The sequence below is a fragment of the Phytophthora infestans genome, genomic scaffold (assembly GCF_000142945.1).
Source record: "Phytophthora infestans T30-4 supercont1.4 genomic scaffold, whole genome shotgun sequence".
Lineage (NCBI taxonomy): Eukaryota > Oomycota > Peronosporomycetes > Peronosporales > Peronosporaceae > Phytophthora > Phytophthora infestans.
In genome coordinates this window covers 3,772,554-3,787,710 of record NW_003303755.1, presented here as the reverse complement: position 1 = coordinate 3,787,710, position 15,157 = coordinate 3,772,554, and the positions used below count along the sequence as shown (strand labels likewise).

Genomic DNA, 15,157 nt, shown 5'->3' with positions numbered 1-15,157 from the left:
TTCTATCTGCTAATCCCTTACTAGGCTCGGCTGCATGTCCCTTCTTCCCTTGGCCTATCATCCCAGCTGTATTATCTTCAGATCCACCGGATCCATGACGTAATCATCATGGTCACCCTATTATGGGTACACTCATCCGGATCCAGGTCGCTTGGATCCACTTCACTGTAAGTGTACACTCGTCATGGCTCTAAGCTCTCCAATCATCCAACATCATCTTGCAACCGTCTGTGATCTCCATTGTCCCACGAAAGTTCGAGTTCCACTGCGTCCATCATCCCTGTACCCTGGATCCAGGTCCCTCTATGCGGGATCCTCCCTCCGTGGATCCGAACTCGTAAGTATGGGATCCGGGGCACCTCGCGGTGGATCTTGACTTCTTGTTAGCCGTGGTTACTAGATCCACCTTCAGAGGGCACCTACCATCATTCGCTATCTTAGGTACGAAATTGCATCTCCCGAAAGGTACACGTAATGGACCGCACCAGCGACTTCGTGGGCATCACGGTGCTCTTTGAGACTGGCCAGACAAAACCGCAGACTCACCGTCCGCTATCCCGCGATGCGCGTCTTGCGCAGCAGATCTCGGACCAGCTACGACAGCAGGAGCTGTGTCTGCGTGAGCTGCTGGAGCTCGTAGGCAAGAAGTCCATCATCGGTGACGACCCCAGCGCGCAGATCGCGACGTTGACTGACGTACTAAAAAAGGAGCTAGGCGCCGTGGAGCGCAGCATCCAAATGTTCCAGCAGACCGTCAATGTGCAGCGGGGTCGCCATCAGCAGCACCACCAGGCGCACTTCACTATCGTTTGCCAGTCGCTCAAATCGCGCTGTGCCAAGGGTGTCAAGGCATTTCACGTACGTAACGATAAAAAGGTTCTACAGGCTAAAGACTTATTGGTGTTTTTGTGTGTCAATCAGCAAGCGCTCCAACAACATACTGCGGCTATTCGCGAACGCAGCACTAGGCGCAGTAAATTTTCGCATGGAGGAGGCAATCCCATGGTACACATCAACGCGCCGCTGTTCTCGCGCACAGGTTCGGCAGGTGTGAATGGACGCCAGGTGCTGCCAACGAACAATGGAGCTCCATTGCAGCCGCAGCGGCATCAGCCACCGGGACGATCTACCGCTGCAAGTGGATTTCAGACATCACCAGCCCCTACACCGCCTAAGCCAGGTACATACAGCAATAGTGGAGCACAATTGGACTGGCGATGTACGGTGGATATCTGACGCTTTTGTTGTGCTATTTGGGCACAGGAGCAGCGCCGGCATTGAGTCCGCCAGCTCCTGGAGCAGGGCTTCGTCGTCGTGGCAACCTTGGAGCTAGTCCGTTTATGCAGCAGAGAACAACACCTCCGGGAAGTGGCGCGGGGGTACAACAGCAGCAGTATCGTCCTCGTGAAGACGCTCAAACAAGGTACAATAATGCAGCGCAGGTGGAGAGCACCATCGTGGAGGTATGCCGATACGTGAGTTGAGTCGACTGATGGCACTGCGTATCGACTGAATGTGCTGCTTATGTATCTATCTGTAGATCACTGGCATGTACACTCGAATGGCGACAATGGTTGCTGAGCAAGGGGAAATCATATCGCGCATCGATGACGACATGGACATTGCGTACGTAGTTACACACTACGAGAAAAGACCTATGCTGTGTTAAATTTGCTTACACACTGTTCCTTTCTTTTAATATGCTCAGGCAAACCAACGTGGAAGCAGCGCATGGCGAATTGTTGAAGCTCTTCAACATGGTGCAGGGCAATCGATCCCTGATCCTCAAAATCTTCCTCGTGATGATCCTCGTCATTTTTCTCTTTGTCGTAGTCTTCTAACGCATCCACTCCAAATCGGAGGCGTCGCACCTTCCACCCAGCAATATTACAATAGACACAGCTGCCTCCTCCAATTTGCACTTCAACTTGTGTAGCCATCTGACGACCGCTGAAACGGTCAAAACAGAAAACAGCCAATCAGGCACCGTCTCGACCTTATTTTAGCTCTTCAACGACCGGTGGTGAGCCATTCGCCGACAAGCAGCTGCTGGAGTTGAAGCGATGGCGCTCAAGCCGCCCAAGAGTCTGACGCTGGATCTAGAGGCGCCCGTCATGGTGGAGAACACGGAGCCAGAGCTGCCTGTGGGCAATCTGGACGACCGCGCAGGCTTGTGGATCACGTACTGCGCCTTCTTTTTCAGTGGGGCTGGATCCATCGCCATGTGGAGCTGCATCACGCTCTGTCTCGCCTTCTTCGACGAGAAATACCCGGAAGATCGTGTTGGCTTCGTCTTTCCCGTTGTTAATATGTCAACACTGCTAGTCATCAGCCTATATATGGTCATGGCGGGGCGGCAACTGTCTCTAGACGCCAGGATGCACGGATCCCTGGCAGCATACGCCTCCTTCGTGCTGCTTTTCCCTCTGGCCAGCGTGGTTGCCCTACCTCATGATGTCGGCTATCCACTAACGTTGTTGACGCTCATGGGTTCGACAATCTCATCGTCGATTATGCAGTCAACCATGTACGGGCTGGGTGGAGTGTTCGGCCCCATGTTCATCCAGGCCATCGAAGGCGGCAAAGGCTTCGGTGCCATTCTGCTGTTCGCAGTGAGACTCGCCTTGAAATGGTATTTAGAAGGCAAAGACAGTGCCAGACACGATCTTCAGCAGCAGAATTACTATGCTAAACTGTCGATGGGTGTGTTTTTCGGCGTTGCGCTGATTGTTGTGATGTCGACGTGGGTGCTATACTGGGCTCTGCTGCGTACCAGATTCGCGCAACCATTGCTGACCGAGTACGCGCTAGTGCAGCTTGAAACGCCGTTGACGCCTCCGATGCTGTCGCCCCTGTCAAGTCCCGTTAGCCCGATGAGACGATCAAACGCGTTCTTCGCCCGCGATGGGGTGAACGAACGCAGCCCATTGTTAGCGAATAGCATGGGCGTGCGCAATGGAGGCACGCTAAACAATCCGGAAGATGACGCCGATGATGAAGAAGATGCATTTGAGATCGAGGAAGAGCTGGAGGAGCATGCCGCCGCTGCGACTGTTATGAATGTGCTTCACACTGCGCTAAAGCCCTTCTTTTCGCTGTTTTTCTCCTACTTTGTGTGCTTGTCATGCTTCCCCGGTATCATCTCGGCCATCCCATCAGTAACGCTGGGCCTGGGCGACTGGTTCCCCATTGTGCTGGTTGGATGCTACAATCTCGGCGACCTGGTAGGGAAGAACCTGCCCATGTACGCGATGTACTTTGACGTGTCGACACTTCACCTGCCATGGCCGTTCCAGCTCTCGTTCCTCCCGCTGTTCATGGCGGCGCTTGTTCACCCCTTCGAAGACATAACTATCATCGTTGCGGTGCTCTTGCTGGGCTTAACTACGGGATACGTGGCCACATCAAGTATTATCATTGCGCCGAGTATTTGCTCCGAGTACCAAAAAGAAGTCGCCGGAATGGTGGGTGGACTAAGCTCTATCATCGGACTCTGCGCAGGGTCCTATAATGGCTTGGCAATGGAAGCTATCGTCCAGTTCTGGACAGGAGACATCCCACAGGAGCAGCCAATGCTCTAGACCCCTGAAGCTGAAGGTCAACAACCACTTCAATAGATATACCTTACCATTCATTAACATAACGTGTCGATGATGGCATTCTCCCTTGAACGATAACGTGACATGCTGTGTTATTACCACATTGGATACGTGCTACGGTTTTCGTGGTCGTTGCTAGCAATAGTGCTTGAGAACCCGATCGGTTGGTGTTCAATAACGCTGAAAATAGAGCGATGGCTTTACAAATTCACGTCAAGTCCTCATAAATGGAAGACCTCCAGCAGCTCCCACCATCGGCCAACCCCGCCTCTGCGCTGGAAAACTTGGATGTGTCGACGATTTCGCCCGAGAGTATCCTCAGCCCCGAAGAAATCCGACTGCTAAAGCACAAGTTTGGTAATTGCAATACAGCCGCCGACAACACGAAAGTACGTGCTCCACTTGCACGACTGCCAGCCGCTCGTGCTTGCAAACTCTTCCGAGAAGACTACCCATCGTTGTCGGAGTGGGAAATCCAAGTTGTGTTCAACAAGTACGATATTAACGGCGACGGTCGCCTCTCGTGGAAGGAATACCTGCAGACTCGTGCTTACTACCGCATGCTACTTGAAGAGAGCACGCAGATGGAGCTACAGCGCATTTTCTCAATCCTTGACACCGATGCTGATGGTATTCTGCTTGCACATGACGTTCTGCACCGTATTGAACAGACTGGAATACATGGTGTCGGTATGCTCAAGCAAATCATCACACAGGCAGTCGAAGCTACTAAAGTTGACGTAAAAAGTAGACAATACTACTACCACCGCGAAGGCGAAATCACCTTTGAGCATTTCTTGGCAACGATCCACGACGTGAATCGAAAGATGGAGCAAGGGATCGCTACAAAGACTCTTCGCGTGATTGATCTGCAACGGGAACAGCAGGAGCAACAGATCCAGCGACTACGTCAACCTTCATCCGTCCCTGACCAAAAAATGGAGGCGCTTCGAATTGAGATCGAGGTGCTCACACACGAGATCCGACGTATGAAGAAGGAACTCATCACCGATAACAAAAATGCACTTGGTGAGGCATGCGAGAAGCTCATGGCCACGTATGAAAACGAGCAGCACGTGTACGAGTGTCTGAATAACTTCATAGCGCATTGTAACCTTCGCGACGCCACCCTCTTTCGCTACAATCTGGAACGAGAAGGAAAGAGGGTCAACATTTTAAACTCAATGCTCCTCGCACCACCGGAAAACCTCAAGGTAAGGAAATATGCCTCCTGTACGCATCTTGTGACTTGCTTTTCGTACCAATACTCCTCGTATTTCTCCACAGACAACTGCTGAATTTCGGAAAATGATGGATTTATCACTCGACCACGAGTTCTCTAAAACTCTCCGCAGCACATCCAATTGCCATTGCAATGCCAGTAACCTGTCGTCATTTAACATCATAAAGCGCGCTCACCCGTCCCCAGTGCCCGAAATATCGGAGGGGATACTTGAAACTTTGCTGATGAACCCAATGCTTCGGAAGCAATTCGCGTACTATGCGATGAACGGGAACGTCACGAATCTCGTCTGGGTGACGCGGACCAATTTCATCAACTTCGTTAAGGATTGCAAGTTGGATTTGCTTCCGACGCCAGCTCTAAAGGACGTAGACATCGCCAATATTTTCGCTGCGGTTACCGGTACAGGAAAAGCCATGGATTTCGCGCAATTTCTATCCGCTTGCATCCTCATTTTCAGGCGTTCTCAGCAGTTGCAAGTAAATGTGCGATTGGGGAGATGCTTGATTGGTCACCATGCTTGAAGCTAACGCTTGTTTTGGCTTCCAGGGACCCCTGACAGACGCTGATGTACAAAATCTCGTAGAAGTTCACATTCTTCCACGGGCGAAGACCATTCGAGTGCAGCAGCTAGCCCCAGATATCTCACAAACTCACGTCATAAAGCTTCTCAAGGAGCATATTTGGCAGTTCAAGCAAATATTCTCGCATTTTGGAATCCAAAGCCTCGCCGAGGTCCGAATTGCTGCTGGCAATTACTTTCTAACTCGTTCACTGAGTGTTTTTTGTGAGTTTTGCTGCAGGTAGACAGCAAAGTTCGCCTTGACATGAAGGAGTTCCTTACGTTTGCAAGGGCATTCAGTGAGTAAGCCAGCTATTGTCCGCCATGGTCCATATCTACTGACGTATCATATTTTCGACAGATATTATCCGTTCTCCACCTGACCGCGATGGTGACCCGTATTCCTCAGGAGAAATGTCTAAAAACGCCTGCATTGCCCCACTGAGCCTTGTTGATCTCGTCCGGGAGTACTACGCCGCTAAGCTGGACATCAGTATCACCGATTCAGCCCGCCGGGAAGCGGCAGATCTGAGTTTTCGAGAGTTTCTTCGGTGTGTACAGCGTATTGCATTGGCCATGCATGTCCGCAGCGCAAGTAAGCACGGTGCTGCTCGGGCAAACGGTGTGCTAACCACGTTGTTTAAAGCAACAAAAGATGATGGCGCTCGATCACCCGGAATGGCATGCACTCCACGATACCAGCGGCGTGGTAACTTGCTGGCAGTGACATCACCCACAAAAAACTGCAAGATCACGACTACATCGGTGATCTCGAGACTTCTCCAAACATCAAGAGCTCTCGTGATGTACCAGCTTCATAATCAACTACCACAGGTGGAGACCGAGGAAGGTCCATGCCACGAGAAACGTCCAATGACCGGAGTATGGGCTCCAATCGAACCAAAAGCTACAGCTCCGCTTAATCCAAGTCGGCCATCTAGCTGTCACAAAGCCCGCCGCCGACCAGTAACATCTGGAGGACCCCCACGGATCCGAGTCATTCAGCGACCAGCCACGTAGTGCGTCCGGAATGAACCCGAGGTGGCCATTTCGCATCATTCTGCAGTAAATCCAAAAGCGACTCGCAGCGCTCTGCGGGACTTTGGCGGAATCAGATCGTCTGGAAATGGTACGGTAGCGCAGCTAGCAAGAGTTGAGAGGGATAGTGGGGTTGAGCACTGGAGTGCTGCTGGGTCCCACACTTTCAAGAAAAGTAATAAACTCCCCAGCATCTGCGTCACCTGCAGCGGTGAACGGATCTGCCCAGGTAAGGTAACTATTGTACACATAGTAGAATTAGATCGGTACTACACGTAGCATATTTGTTTTGTACTCAACGCGTACCTGAGCGAACCAAGGAGTCAAAAAATGCAACTCCTGGAAGAACCGATGCATCGCAAGAGGCTAAACCCATATTTCTCCAAGCGATCTCGATTGCTCGCTCTGTCTGACCAACGCACACATTAAATGGGGTAAGCTAAAACCACGAAACGTAAAGCGAATTTATCGTCAGTGCGCTTACCTGTCCAAGATCCAAAAGCGTGCGGACTAAAGGACAAATCTCCCTCAAGCGAAAGTACATCTCCAAGCCCACTTGCATCAAAGCTGGATAGGTTTCTCCGTTCCGGACCATTAAGTCGGCAAGCTCTACGGAATCAGCGAGCACATGGTAATGCAAGAACTGGTAGAGTTTGTTCGGCTCTCCTGTAGCTATAAAACACTCTGCAAGCGCAACATATCTGATAACATACCTGTTAGACAAGTTCACGCAGTGTTGAACGTTCTGATCTTTCCGATACTCACGTATTATTTTCCACTGGCACCTTGTTTTCGCGCAAATTCTTGATATACTCGACAATATAAACGCTCATGTCACATCGACGCAGAGCCTGAATAGCAAGGTAAGGCTCGATAATACTGTACCTAACACAGCAGACTCACTTGTACCTTTGGGTCTTGAAGTATATCGCTCCATATGTGGCGATAAAACTCTGCCTGTCGTATGAGAAGGAAGCCTCTAGCGTTGCGAGGATGCTTCATTTTCAGCCCTAAAGAGTTTTCGGCAGCCTCTTGACCTGAACTAGTTTCATCACTCAAAGCAGACTCCGCACTGTTGCTCCTCCTCCTAGCGTCCTGGAACAAGGATAAGTAACGCTGCCACTTCTGAGATGGAGCATATGCAAAAGCACCGTACACTGTTACGTCGCTCGCTGCCGCTCACAGTTTGGACAGTATTCAACAGCTGCACGATCGAAGGAAGAGATGCTTGGTGTTCCACAATGTAGCCTCGCACTAGCTTTAATACCAATAACTTCGCTGATTCATGATCCCCTCGACGCAATAGAAACGGTAAAATCTCTCGATGGTGCTCACAGGTCTTGCAGATCTCGTTCAGATTCAGTTGCAGCTTTCGAATTTCCACTTGTTCGCACCCGTTAACTGAATGTGATCGTTGTACGAGGTTGGGGGCGTGAAAGCGCCAACGGGTAAAGCTTGGCACGGTGCCCTCGTGCTTACGCCCTGGTGGCCGCGATGAGATTGGCAATGGGGCTGAAAATGGATCGCTAATATTTCCGTCACACTTGATATCAAAGAACAAACTGACGTTGAACTCCATACTGTGACACACGAGTAGATTGTCCACGACCGAGTACTCTAGCTTTGCCCCTGGTGGCAACATGATGTTCAACGAGCGCACACACGCCACCTTTGTGCGTCCCACCATATACAGCAGCAATTTTGATGATCGCATGTCACTATACACCACGTACAGATCTCCATACAACGTGACAAGACGTAGATCTTGCTTGCTCACTGACGTGGAAAACACGAGTTCGGGTAGTTTCTCCGCATTCGTTCCATGCAGCAAGAACGGCACGACCTCATTGGCTCTCGACCCAGAACTGACCAGTAATACTCCGTGTGACGCTGCGTACCAAAATTCATGGACATACAGCCCTACCGTTCTGTGCAGGGCACAGCTACGCCGCTTCGAGCTGACACGATGGTGCTCTAGCCCCAGCTTTGTGACTAGGAACAGGTCCTGGGAGCTCGTAGCCTTCACCGAGTGTGTGTTCCAGATCACGCCTCCATGTAGGATCCTATTCCCGGCCTTGGACTTGCACAGGACCCAATACGACGAGCGTGTGGCGCGATGTAGAACCTGCACCTCAATGTCGCTGCGCTGGATGGCGAGGAACTGGCAATCTACCGACAGCTGCAGCAATATTATAGGAGTTTGATTGCGCTGCTGGACGGCGTCATGTTGATCGCCGCTGGTTTCTGGCTCATTGAAGTCGTAGAGCGTCCTCAGATCTGTTGGTGGGGAGAAGCTTGCACTCGCTGCAGACGTGGAATCCAACGATGCATCCAAAGGGAGTTGCTGCAACTTCAGCGACTGGTTGGATAGAAGTAATACACTCTGGTGTGTTGCGTCGTACCAGGAATGACGACTGTCGGCCTCGTAGGCAACGCCACCTCGCGCGCTCAAGTACAAGTGACCTTCGCTCATCTTTCGCGCGAATTAACTGCGCATCGATAACAGAAACCATATCGTCATGTCGATTCCGTTCGCAACGATCCAATCAATGACGCTAACGTACCAGGAAGAACGTCGGTGATCCGATGATGTCGGCTGAGACTTCTGTGGCTAGTGCTAAGACTTTTGTGAATGAATGTAGTACTTTCACGGATTCTGATTGGAAAATATTACGAAATACTGTCCAGTCGTTAGATCTCGTTTTTTGGCGCGAATTATGGTGGAGGCGATTGAGCCGCGCGCGGAGAGCGGCGCTAATGCCTGTAGCGGCATGTTGACGGACGCGGTGACGAAATGCGGGCGCGACAGCGAGCGAAGGCTTTACAGTGCGTAGTGGGCATTGTCTTTGCAGAGTATATCCTGCTATAAATGCGGGATTATGATTAAATGCAGTGCACCCTGACTAATTTGACATGTTTAGTGTACGGCATCAGCTCGAACCGCTGTCCCAAGTGTCAAGCGAGACTCCGCGGGGACAACAGCACATGCATCAACTGTCATTACTCTCACAAGACGCTGCGTACGTGAGTTACTAACATTTCTAGACTGAATCGTGTACGTAGCTTTTAACTGGACTGTAATTCTGCAGGTAAATGCATGCGCTGCAGTCAGAAGAACGAACCAGTCATGTGGTGCGCGGAGTGTGACACCTACTTCTGTGCTAACTGCCACAAGAAGCCGCACGTTTTAATACTAGGAAGCAGCAAGCCTCACCACTGCTTCCCTATTGACAGTGCCAGTGGGAAACATTTCGTAGAAGCTGCGTGGTCTGATGAGTTCACAGAGAAGGTGCGGACAGTGTATCGACTACGTCTCCATAACAAGATGCAGGCTGACGAAGCGAAGACCAAGTCGACTGATCAGCAACCAAGTGCAGTCGTTAATGGAGCTGTAGACCAACCGGTGTCTTCAAATGGCGCGTCATCTACTGCTACCGCTCCTATGACACCCACTACTGATAATGAAGTTGCTGGAGCGTCTTCAGTGTCTACAGCAACTGTGCCGCCTACAACTGGAGCCCAGGACCAGTCTCGCAAGCGACAGTTACCAGGAGTTGACGACGGGCGGAACAATAAAGTGATTCGCGCCAGTGAGTCTTTACGTTCCGATGGAAAACCATCAGTACCAACGGACGGTATGAGTCTGTACGACCGTGTAAGGGCAATGCACGACATGCGGGTGAAAGCAGCGCAATTCAATGTCCCTCAAGCTCGATCTCCGAAGGCGAATTTGAACCACATCCTGTCACAACGAACGGATGAACGCACGCATCAAAAACGCGAGCAGGAGGAGCGAGCAAAGCGAGAAGCTAATCATAAATTGCAACAGCAAGAACTGTATCGTCAGCAGGAACAGGCACGGATTGAGCAATTGAAGAAAAGGCAGCAGCACGAACAGGAGCAAGCAGCAAAGCGACGACAACAAGAAGAACGACAGCGCCAAGAATTACAGAAACAACAAGAAGTGCAACGTCTACAAGCTGAACAATGCCGACACGAGGAGGTGCGACAACAGGCGCTTATTCAAGAACAGGAGCGACATCGGTGTTTAATGGAAGAACGGACAAGGCAAGAACAAATTATGAGGGAGCAGGAAGCGCGTCGGCAAGCTGAAGCCCATTCACTGATGCAAGATGGCAATCGAATTGTTTGTCAAGCTCAGCATGCTCTAAATACTCAGCCAGGGTTTGCCGTTGGCTCCGTGGCTCCATCGAGTGTTGCTGCACCAGTCCCGCCGATGCCCAATGCTCGGTTTACGCGCATTCCCTCTCCAGTTAGCGTTTCTCCTCACACCCTGCGCTTCCAACCGACAACTCCATCTCCCACTTCTCAGGCTTTTCCGTTTCAACCTGCTCCTGTGTCAAGTGGGTATTCTTCTATGACCAACGAGCACGGCTCCCAAGTTTATCACGGGCATCCAGCAGTGTTGATGTCGAGGTTCGAGACCGTTTCACAAGCCCCTGATGGGAACCACCACCTCGTCGTTAGGAACCCCAATGGTCAGCAGCAACAGCAGCAGCAACCAGATTTCTCGGACGCAATGGTCCCGCATCGTATGACGGCCGGGGCAGGAGAGGGACGCTTTAGCCCAACAACACCGATGAGCACCAGGGTTCGCCAAAACCCCAGCAAATCTGGCGAAGACGACGAGCTACGTGCAATTTGGGTGAGCGACTATGACAATGTCAATGCGTTGGTGATGCAACTGGACGTGGAGATCACCAGGCGGACGGAAGAAGGCCACGAATTTGTGCACAGGTCGAACAATATTACGATCCCGGAACAACTGAAGATACAGATCAACAACCTCCGTGCTCAACGAGACGCGGCACTTAAGAAGAGATTCGAATCGGTGGTTCGTGTGCTCATCTTCTCGGAGGCGGTGCGCTCGTTTGCACAGCAAAGCGAACACGCGAACATCTGGAGCGATGTTCCGGCGGTGTTGACATCGTCTCACAAGAAGTGCGCAGAGCTGGCAGCCGAAGTCCGCGAGTTCGAGTGTGAAGCGCAGAAACTGCGCGAAGGAATTGATGAGGCTGTGTCAAGCGGCAACCCCGCGCAGATGCAAAACGTGGCACGTCTAGGCGCCTTGATCGCCGACTTGGAGCAGAAGATTCGAACGTCCAACGGCGAGCGCGACAAGCAGTTCATCTTCATGTTTCAGTTTAGCGACACCCTTCGAAACATGGTGCGAGCCGAGTGGTCGGTACCAGGAAGAGGCTTTCGCGTCAATGATTAATTATAGGGATTGTTCATCAGACATTTACGTGTTGATGTTCATATTGGTACATTTAGAAACAAATCTAACGACGTCATTCACAAGGAGTGTCCAGCACAGTACTGTAGTACTACGCAGTAAATGTTCAAGGAGATCTGGTCAAGAAAAACGACACTTAACGCAGAAATTCACGAAACACTTGACACTACTTCATGGAATCGCGCCATTTTAACAGCCAAGACAAACGTTATTCCTTCCTGTACTACTACTACTGTAGTACTAGTAGTACTTCGAAATATTTACTTCCTACAGTCAGCTAACTAATGAGAATTTCTCATGAAAAGGGTGATGTTGAAAAACATCAGGGGATTGAGGCCAAGCAGCAAGCTAACTCAGCATGTTAGAGGCGACCGAGATCGCGCTCAATAAGATCATAGACCAGAAAACACTAAACGCGAATGCACTTAGTAGTCCTGCGAGGCCGACGACTTGCCCTTCTTGCCAGCCGAAGCCGACTTCTTGGGCAGAAGCACGGAGTGAATGTTGGGCATCACACCACCCGAGGCGATGGTCACGTCGCCCAGAAGCTTGTTTAGCTCCTCATCGTTGCGGACGGCCATCTGAATGTGGCGGGGGATGATACGCGTCTTCTTGTGGTCGCGAGCGGCGTTGCCGGCAAGCTCGAGAATTTCAGCGCAGAGGTACTCAAGGACGGCGGCCATGTAGACCGGGGCACCGCTGCCCGTACGCTGGGCGTAACGGCCCTTGCGAAGGTAACGAGCGACACGACCGACGGGGAATTGCAGGCCTGCCTTGGCCGAACGCGTCGAGCTCTTGCCGGTCTTCTTGCCACGGCCTCCAGTAGCGGCTTTTCCCTTTCCAGACATGGTTCTTGAGGTGGTGGTGGTGGTTGGTGGTCGACTTTGAAGCAAATTCGAAAATGATCCGATGTTAGTTCGGCTTTTTGTTCTTGGCGCGCTCCGACCTTTTTTGACCCGCGCTGCGAGAAAGTCAAACTTGCTCGTCTTCCCGCCCCTTATCATTCCGCCAATCACGACTCGCTAAAATATTTCTCCGTCAATAATATCAAAGAAAATGTTTATTAGCCAATACGAAGAAGTTTAGATTTCGCCTGTGACCTCGCAATTGCTTATTCAGGCTAGGGTACTAAGTTGTTTCGCCCCGCCTTCACAGATGAGCTCGGCCGTCGCAAAACAGACGCGTCTTCTCTCCCGGTCTCAGATACACCGTATTGCAATCCTCGATCGCCACTCTGATGCATATCGAAATTCACAAGCACTTACTCAAGTCGCCAAGAAGCTCAAGCTAATCAATATGTCTGGAAAGGGAAAAGCCGCTACTGGAGGCCGTGGTAAGAAGGGAAAGGGAAGCACCCGTTCGTCTAAGGCCGGTCTGCAGTTCCCCGTGGGTCGTGTTGCCCGTTACCTGAAGAAGGGACGCTACGCTCAGCGCGTCGGAGGTGGCGCTCCGGTCTACATGGCCGCTGTTCTTGAGTACCTTTGCGCTGAAATTCTCGAGCTTGCCGGCAACGCCGCTCGCGACCACAAGAAGACGCGTATCATCCCCCGCCACATTCAGATGGCCGTCCGCAACGATGAGGAGCTGAACAAGCTTCTGGGCGACGTGACCATCGCCTCGGGTGGTGTGATGCCCAACATTCACTCCGTGCTTCTGCCCAAGAAGTCGGCTTCGGCTGGCAAGAAGGGCAAGTCGTCGGCCTCGCAGGACTACTAAGCGCCATGTCTCGCTGAGCAGGACTAATGTACTGTGATCGTATGCGTGTCGGTGGCTGTCTAGCTGCTAGTGCGTTTTACGTGAACTACTCGCTTCATCCAGATGATGCAATATTTCTGCAGTTAGTGGCATGCCGCAATCTGCATTTAACCCTCTGATGTTTTTCAACATCACCCTTTTCGAAAGAAACTCAAATCAGGTGCAGTAGTGATACGATTGGAGGTAGGTTCAGTGTAAATTAATAGACTTGGAGCCGGATGGATTAGTGAAGATAATGATAATGGTTATGCTTCCGTGTCATGTGGGACTGCATGGCAATTCGAGTTGTGTTACGAGGAGGTCGAGTCGGCGTGTTAAGGCGACGGCGGGTTGTTAAACCTGCAGCATTGATCAGTGACGGTGGAACAAGTCAGAGTGCCTCACGTCAGGATTCAGATCATGAAGCAAGGGTATTTCGAATTACAAAGGCAAATGTCACCCTCGATCAGCGAAATTGTGACGTTGGATTGTACTGTAGTTACTCACTTTTGATGCCACGGTTTGAGCGGAGCCACGAAGCGGAACGGAACTTTTCGGTCCGGCACGAAGCCGTGCTCGTCTTCATCCTCATCGAACTTGAGAATTACGTAAGGAGCGCCCTGCATTTAGCAATTATCATAAGAGCAGAAACTCTGCAGTTAGTCTCTGATGATAAACCCTCAACAAAACGAGTGTACCTTCGGGTTCGGCACGCGGATGGTGCTGCGAAAAAAGCTTGTTGTGTTGGGGTACATGGCCATCACGCGCTCGTTCACAGCGTACTGAATCCACTCTCCTTCCGGCAACGAGTCGCCAGGTAGCTCGACAACTTGCTGCCATGGCACGATGTAGTGTCTTCTCGGAGCATCGACATCATCTTCGTCGTCGTCGCCAGCGTCGACGTCCTCCACCTCGTAAGTGTTAGTGTCAGCATTAAATTTCACCACCCGAGCCATGATCCACAATTCGTGGCTGCGTGCAACTTTAGCTGCGACGTGGCAGCCTACAGCTAGAATGTCCTCCTTGCTCGGGACCATATTACCCTTGTAGCTATCGCTCTCCGGGGCTGCGGCGGCGGTCGATGAGCTCCCAGCTCGAGGACGGGCATACGTGCGACTGTAGAGGTTTGCGTCTTCCTTTGCCTCTGCCTCCTTCTGCTTGACGGATCCAATGCCGATCTCCCCACGACTATAGTTTCTCTCTACACGCTCGATACAGTGGTTCAGTTGCCGTCGCTGTTTGGCCAGTAGACGGCAAGCCAATGCGAGCCAGTGTTGGAGCTGACGGGCCCACTTTTTCTTAGTCTCAGCATCACCCTCGCTACTCCCAGACCGCAGCAACTTCTCACGCAGCACGTTGATCTTGTTCGCAATCACGTCCATACCATTGTCCAGAAACTGGGCCGTTACGAAGGCATCCAAGGCTTCCTGTGAAGCAGGCATGCGCTTGACACTACTTCTCTTACGAGACGTCATCGACAGTATTTGTTGCTTAAAAAGTGATTTTTTATTTTACTTACCCAATGAGAATAATTAAATTAGACGATCATTTTCTTTTTTAAATTCAAAATATCAAAAGAAAGCAAAATTATTTTGATGCAACTAATATATCGTAATTTTCATGGTAAATAATTATTTTGAGTTTTTTATCCATTTGCTTATTGGCTTTTCAAAATTTCTACATTTGTTGGCAATATTACTTTGAAAGATTGTTTGAAGCGGCAA

General features: G+C 51.0%; 8 protein-coding genes across 8 annotated transcripts; 5 read left to right on the top strand and 3 right to left on the bottom strand.

Moving 5' to 3' along the window:
* Nucleotides 1-474: 474 nt before the first annotated feature.
* PITG_03887 (uncharacterized protein) lies at nucleotides 475-1,841 on the top strand (the record flags this gene model as incomplete). Its single annotated transcript, XM_002906880.1, has 5 exons — nucleotides 475-858; nucleotides 922-1,180; nucleotides 1,264-1,463; nucleotides 1,541-1,626; nucleotides 1,709-1,841. 5 exons carry the CDS (start codon nucleotides 475-477, stop codon nucleotides 1,839-1,841), a joined length of 1,062 nt encoding a protein of 353 aa, XP_002906926.1.
* A 222-nt stretch (nucleotides 1,842-2,063) lies between these two features.
* Nucleotides 2,064-3,581, top strand: PITG_03886 (equilibrative Nucleoside Transporter (ENT) family; the record flags this gene model as incomplete). Its single annotated transcript, XM_002906879.1, has 1 exon — nucleotides 2,064-3,581. One exon carries the CDS (start codon nucleotides 2,064-2,066, stop codon nucleotides 3,579-3,581), a length of 1,518 nt encoding a protein of 505 aa, XP_002906925.1.
* Nucleotides 3,582-3,826: 245 nt separating this feature from the next.
* PITG_03885 (uncharacterized protein) lies at nucleotides 3,827-6,424 on the top strand (the record flags this gene model as incomplete). The annotated part of the gene is made up of 7 exons (XM_002906878.1): nucleotides 3,827-4,813; nucleotides 5,046-5,321; nucleotides 5,392-5,577; nucleotides 5,646-5,703; nucleotides 5,766-5,802; nucleotides 5,851-6,210; nucleotides 6,334-6,424. 7 exons carry the CDS (start codon nucleotides 3,827-3,829, stop codon nucleotides 6,422-6,424), a joined length of 1,995 nt encoding a protein of 664 aa, XP_002906924.1.
* Nucleotides 6,425-6,459: 35 nt separating this feature from the next.
* PITG_03884 (uncharacterized protein) lies at nucleotides 6,460-8,915 on the bottom strand (the record flags this gene model as incomplete). Its single annotated transcript, XM_002906877.1, has 6 exons — nucleotides 6,460-6,663; nucleotides 6,759-6,851; nucleotides 6,927-7,143; nucleotides 7,204-7,270; nucleotides 7,395-7,419; nucleotides 7,599-8,915. 6 exons carry the CDS (start codon nucleotides 8,913-8,915, stop codon nucleotides 6,460-6,462), a joined length of 1,923 nt encoding a protein of 640 aa, XP_002906923.1.
* A 298-nt stretch (nucleotides 8,916-9,213) lies between these two features.
* On the top strand, nucleotides 9,214-11,839 carry PITG_03883 (uncharacterized protein; the record flags this gene model as incomplete). The annotated part of the gene is made up of 5 exons (XM_002906876.1): nucleotides 9,214-9,268; nucleotides 9,364-9,462; nucleotides 9,640-10,445; nucleotides 10,947-11,648; nucleotides 11,789-11,839. The coding sequence occupies 5 exons, from the start codon at nucleotides 9,214-9,216 to the stop codon at nucleotides 11,837-11,839; spliced, it is 1,713 nt and encodes a 570-aa protein (XP_002906922.1).
* Nucleotides 11,840-12,041: 202 nt separating this feature from the next.
* Nucleotides 12,042-12,570, bottom strand: PITG_03882 (histone H2A type 1; the record flags this gene model as incomplete). The annotated part of the gene is made up of 1 exon (XM_002906875.1): nucleotides 12,042-12,570. The coding sequence occupies one exon, from the start codon at nucleotides 12,545-12,547 to the stop codon at nucleotides 12,125-12,127; it is 423 nt and encodes a 140-aa protein (XP_002906921.1).
* A 425-nt stretch (nucleotides 12,571-12,995) lies between these two features.
* Nucleotides 12,996-13,415, top strand: PITG_03881 (histone H2A; the record flags this gene model as incomplete). The annotated part of the gene is made up of 1 exon (XM_002906874.1): nucleotides 12,996-13,415. One exon carries the CDS (start codon nucleotides 12,996-12,998, stop codon nucleotides 13,413-13,415), a length of 420 nt encoding a protein of 139 aa, XP_002906920.1.
* Nucleotides 13,416-13,768: 353 nt separating this feature from the next.
* PITG_03880 (uncharacterized protein) lies at nucleotides 13,769-14,908 on the bottom strand (the record flags this gene model as incomplete). Its single annotated transcript, XM_002906873.1, has 3 exons — nucleotides 13,769-13,793; nucleotides 13,941-14,053; nucleotides 14,132-14,908. The coding sequence occupies 3 exons, from the start codon at nucleotides 14,906-14,908 to the stop codon at nucleotides 13,769-13,771; spliced, it is 915 nt and encodes a 304-aa protein (XP_002906919.1).
* Nucleotides 14,909-15,157: the final 249 nt, after the last annotated feature.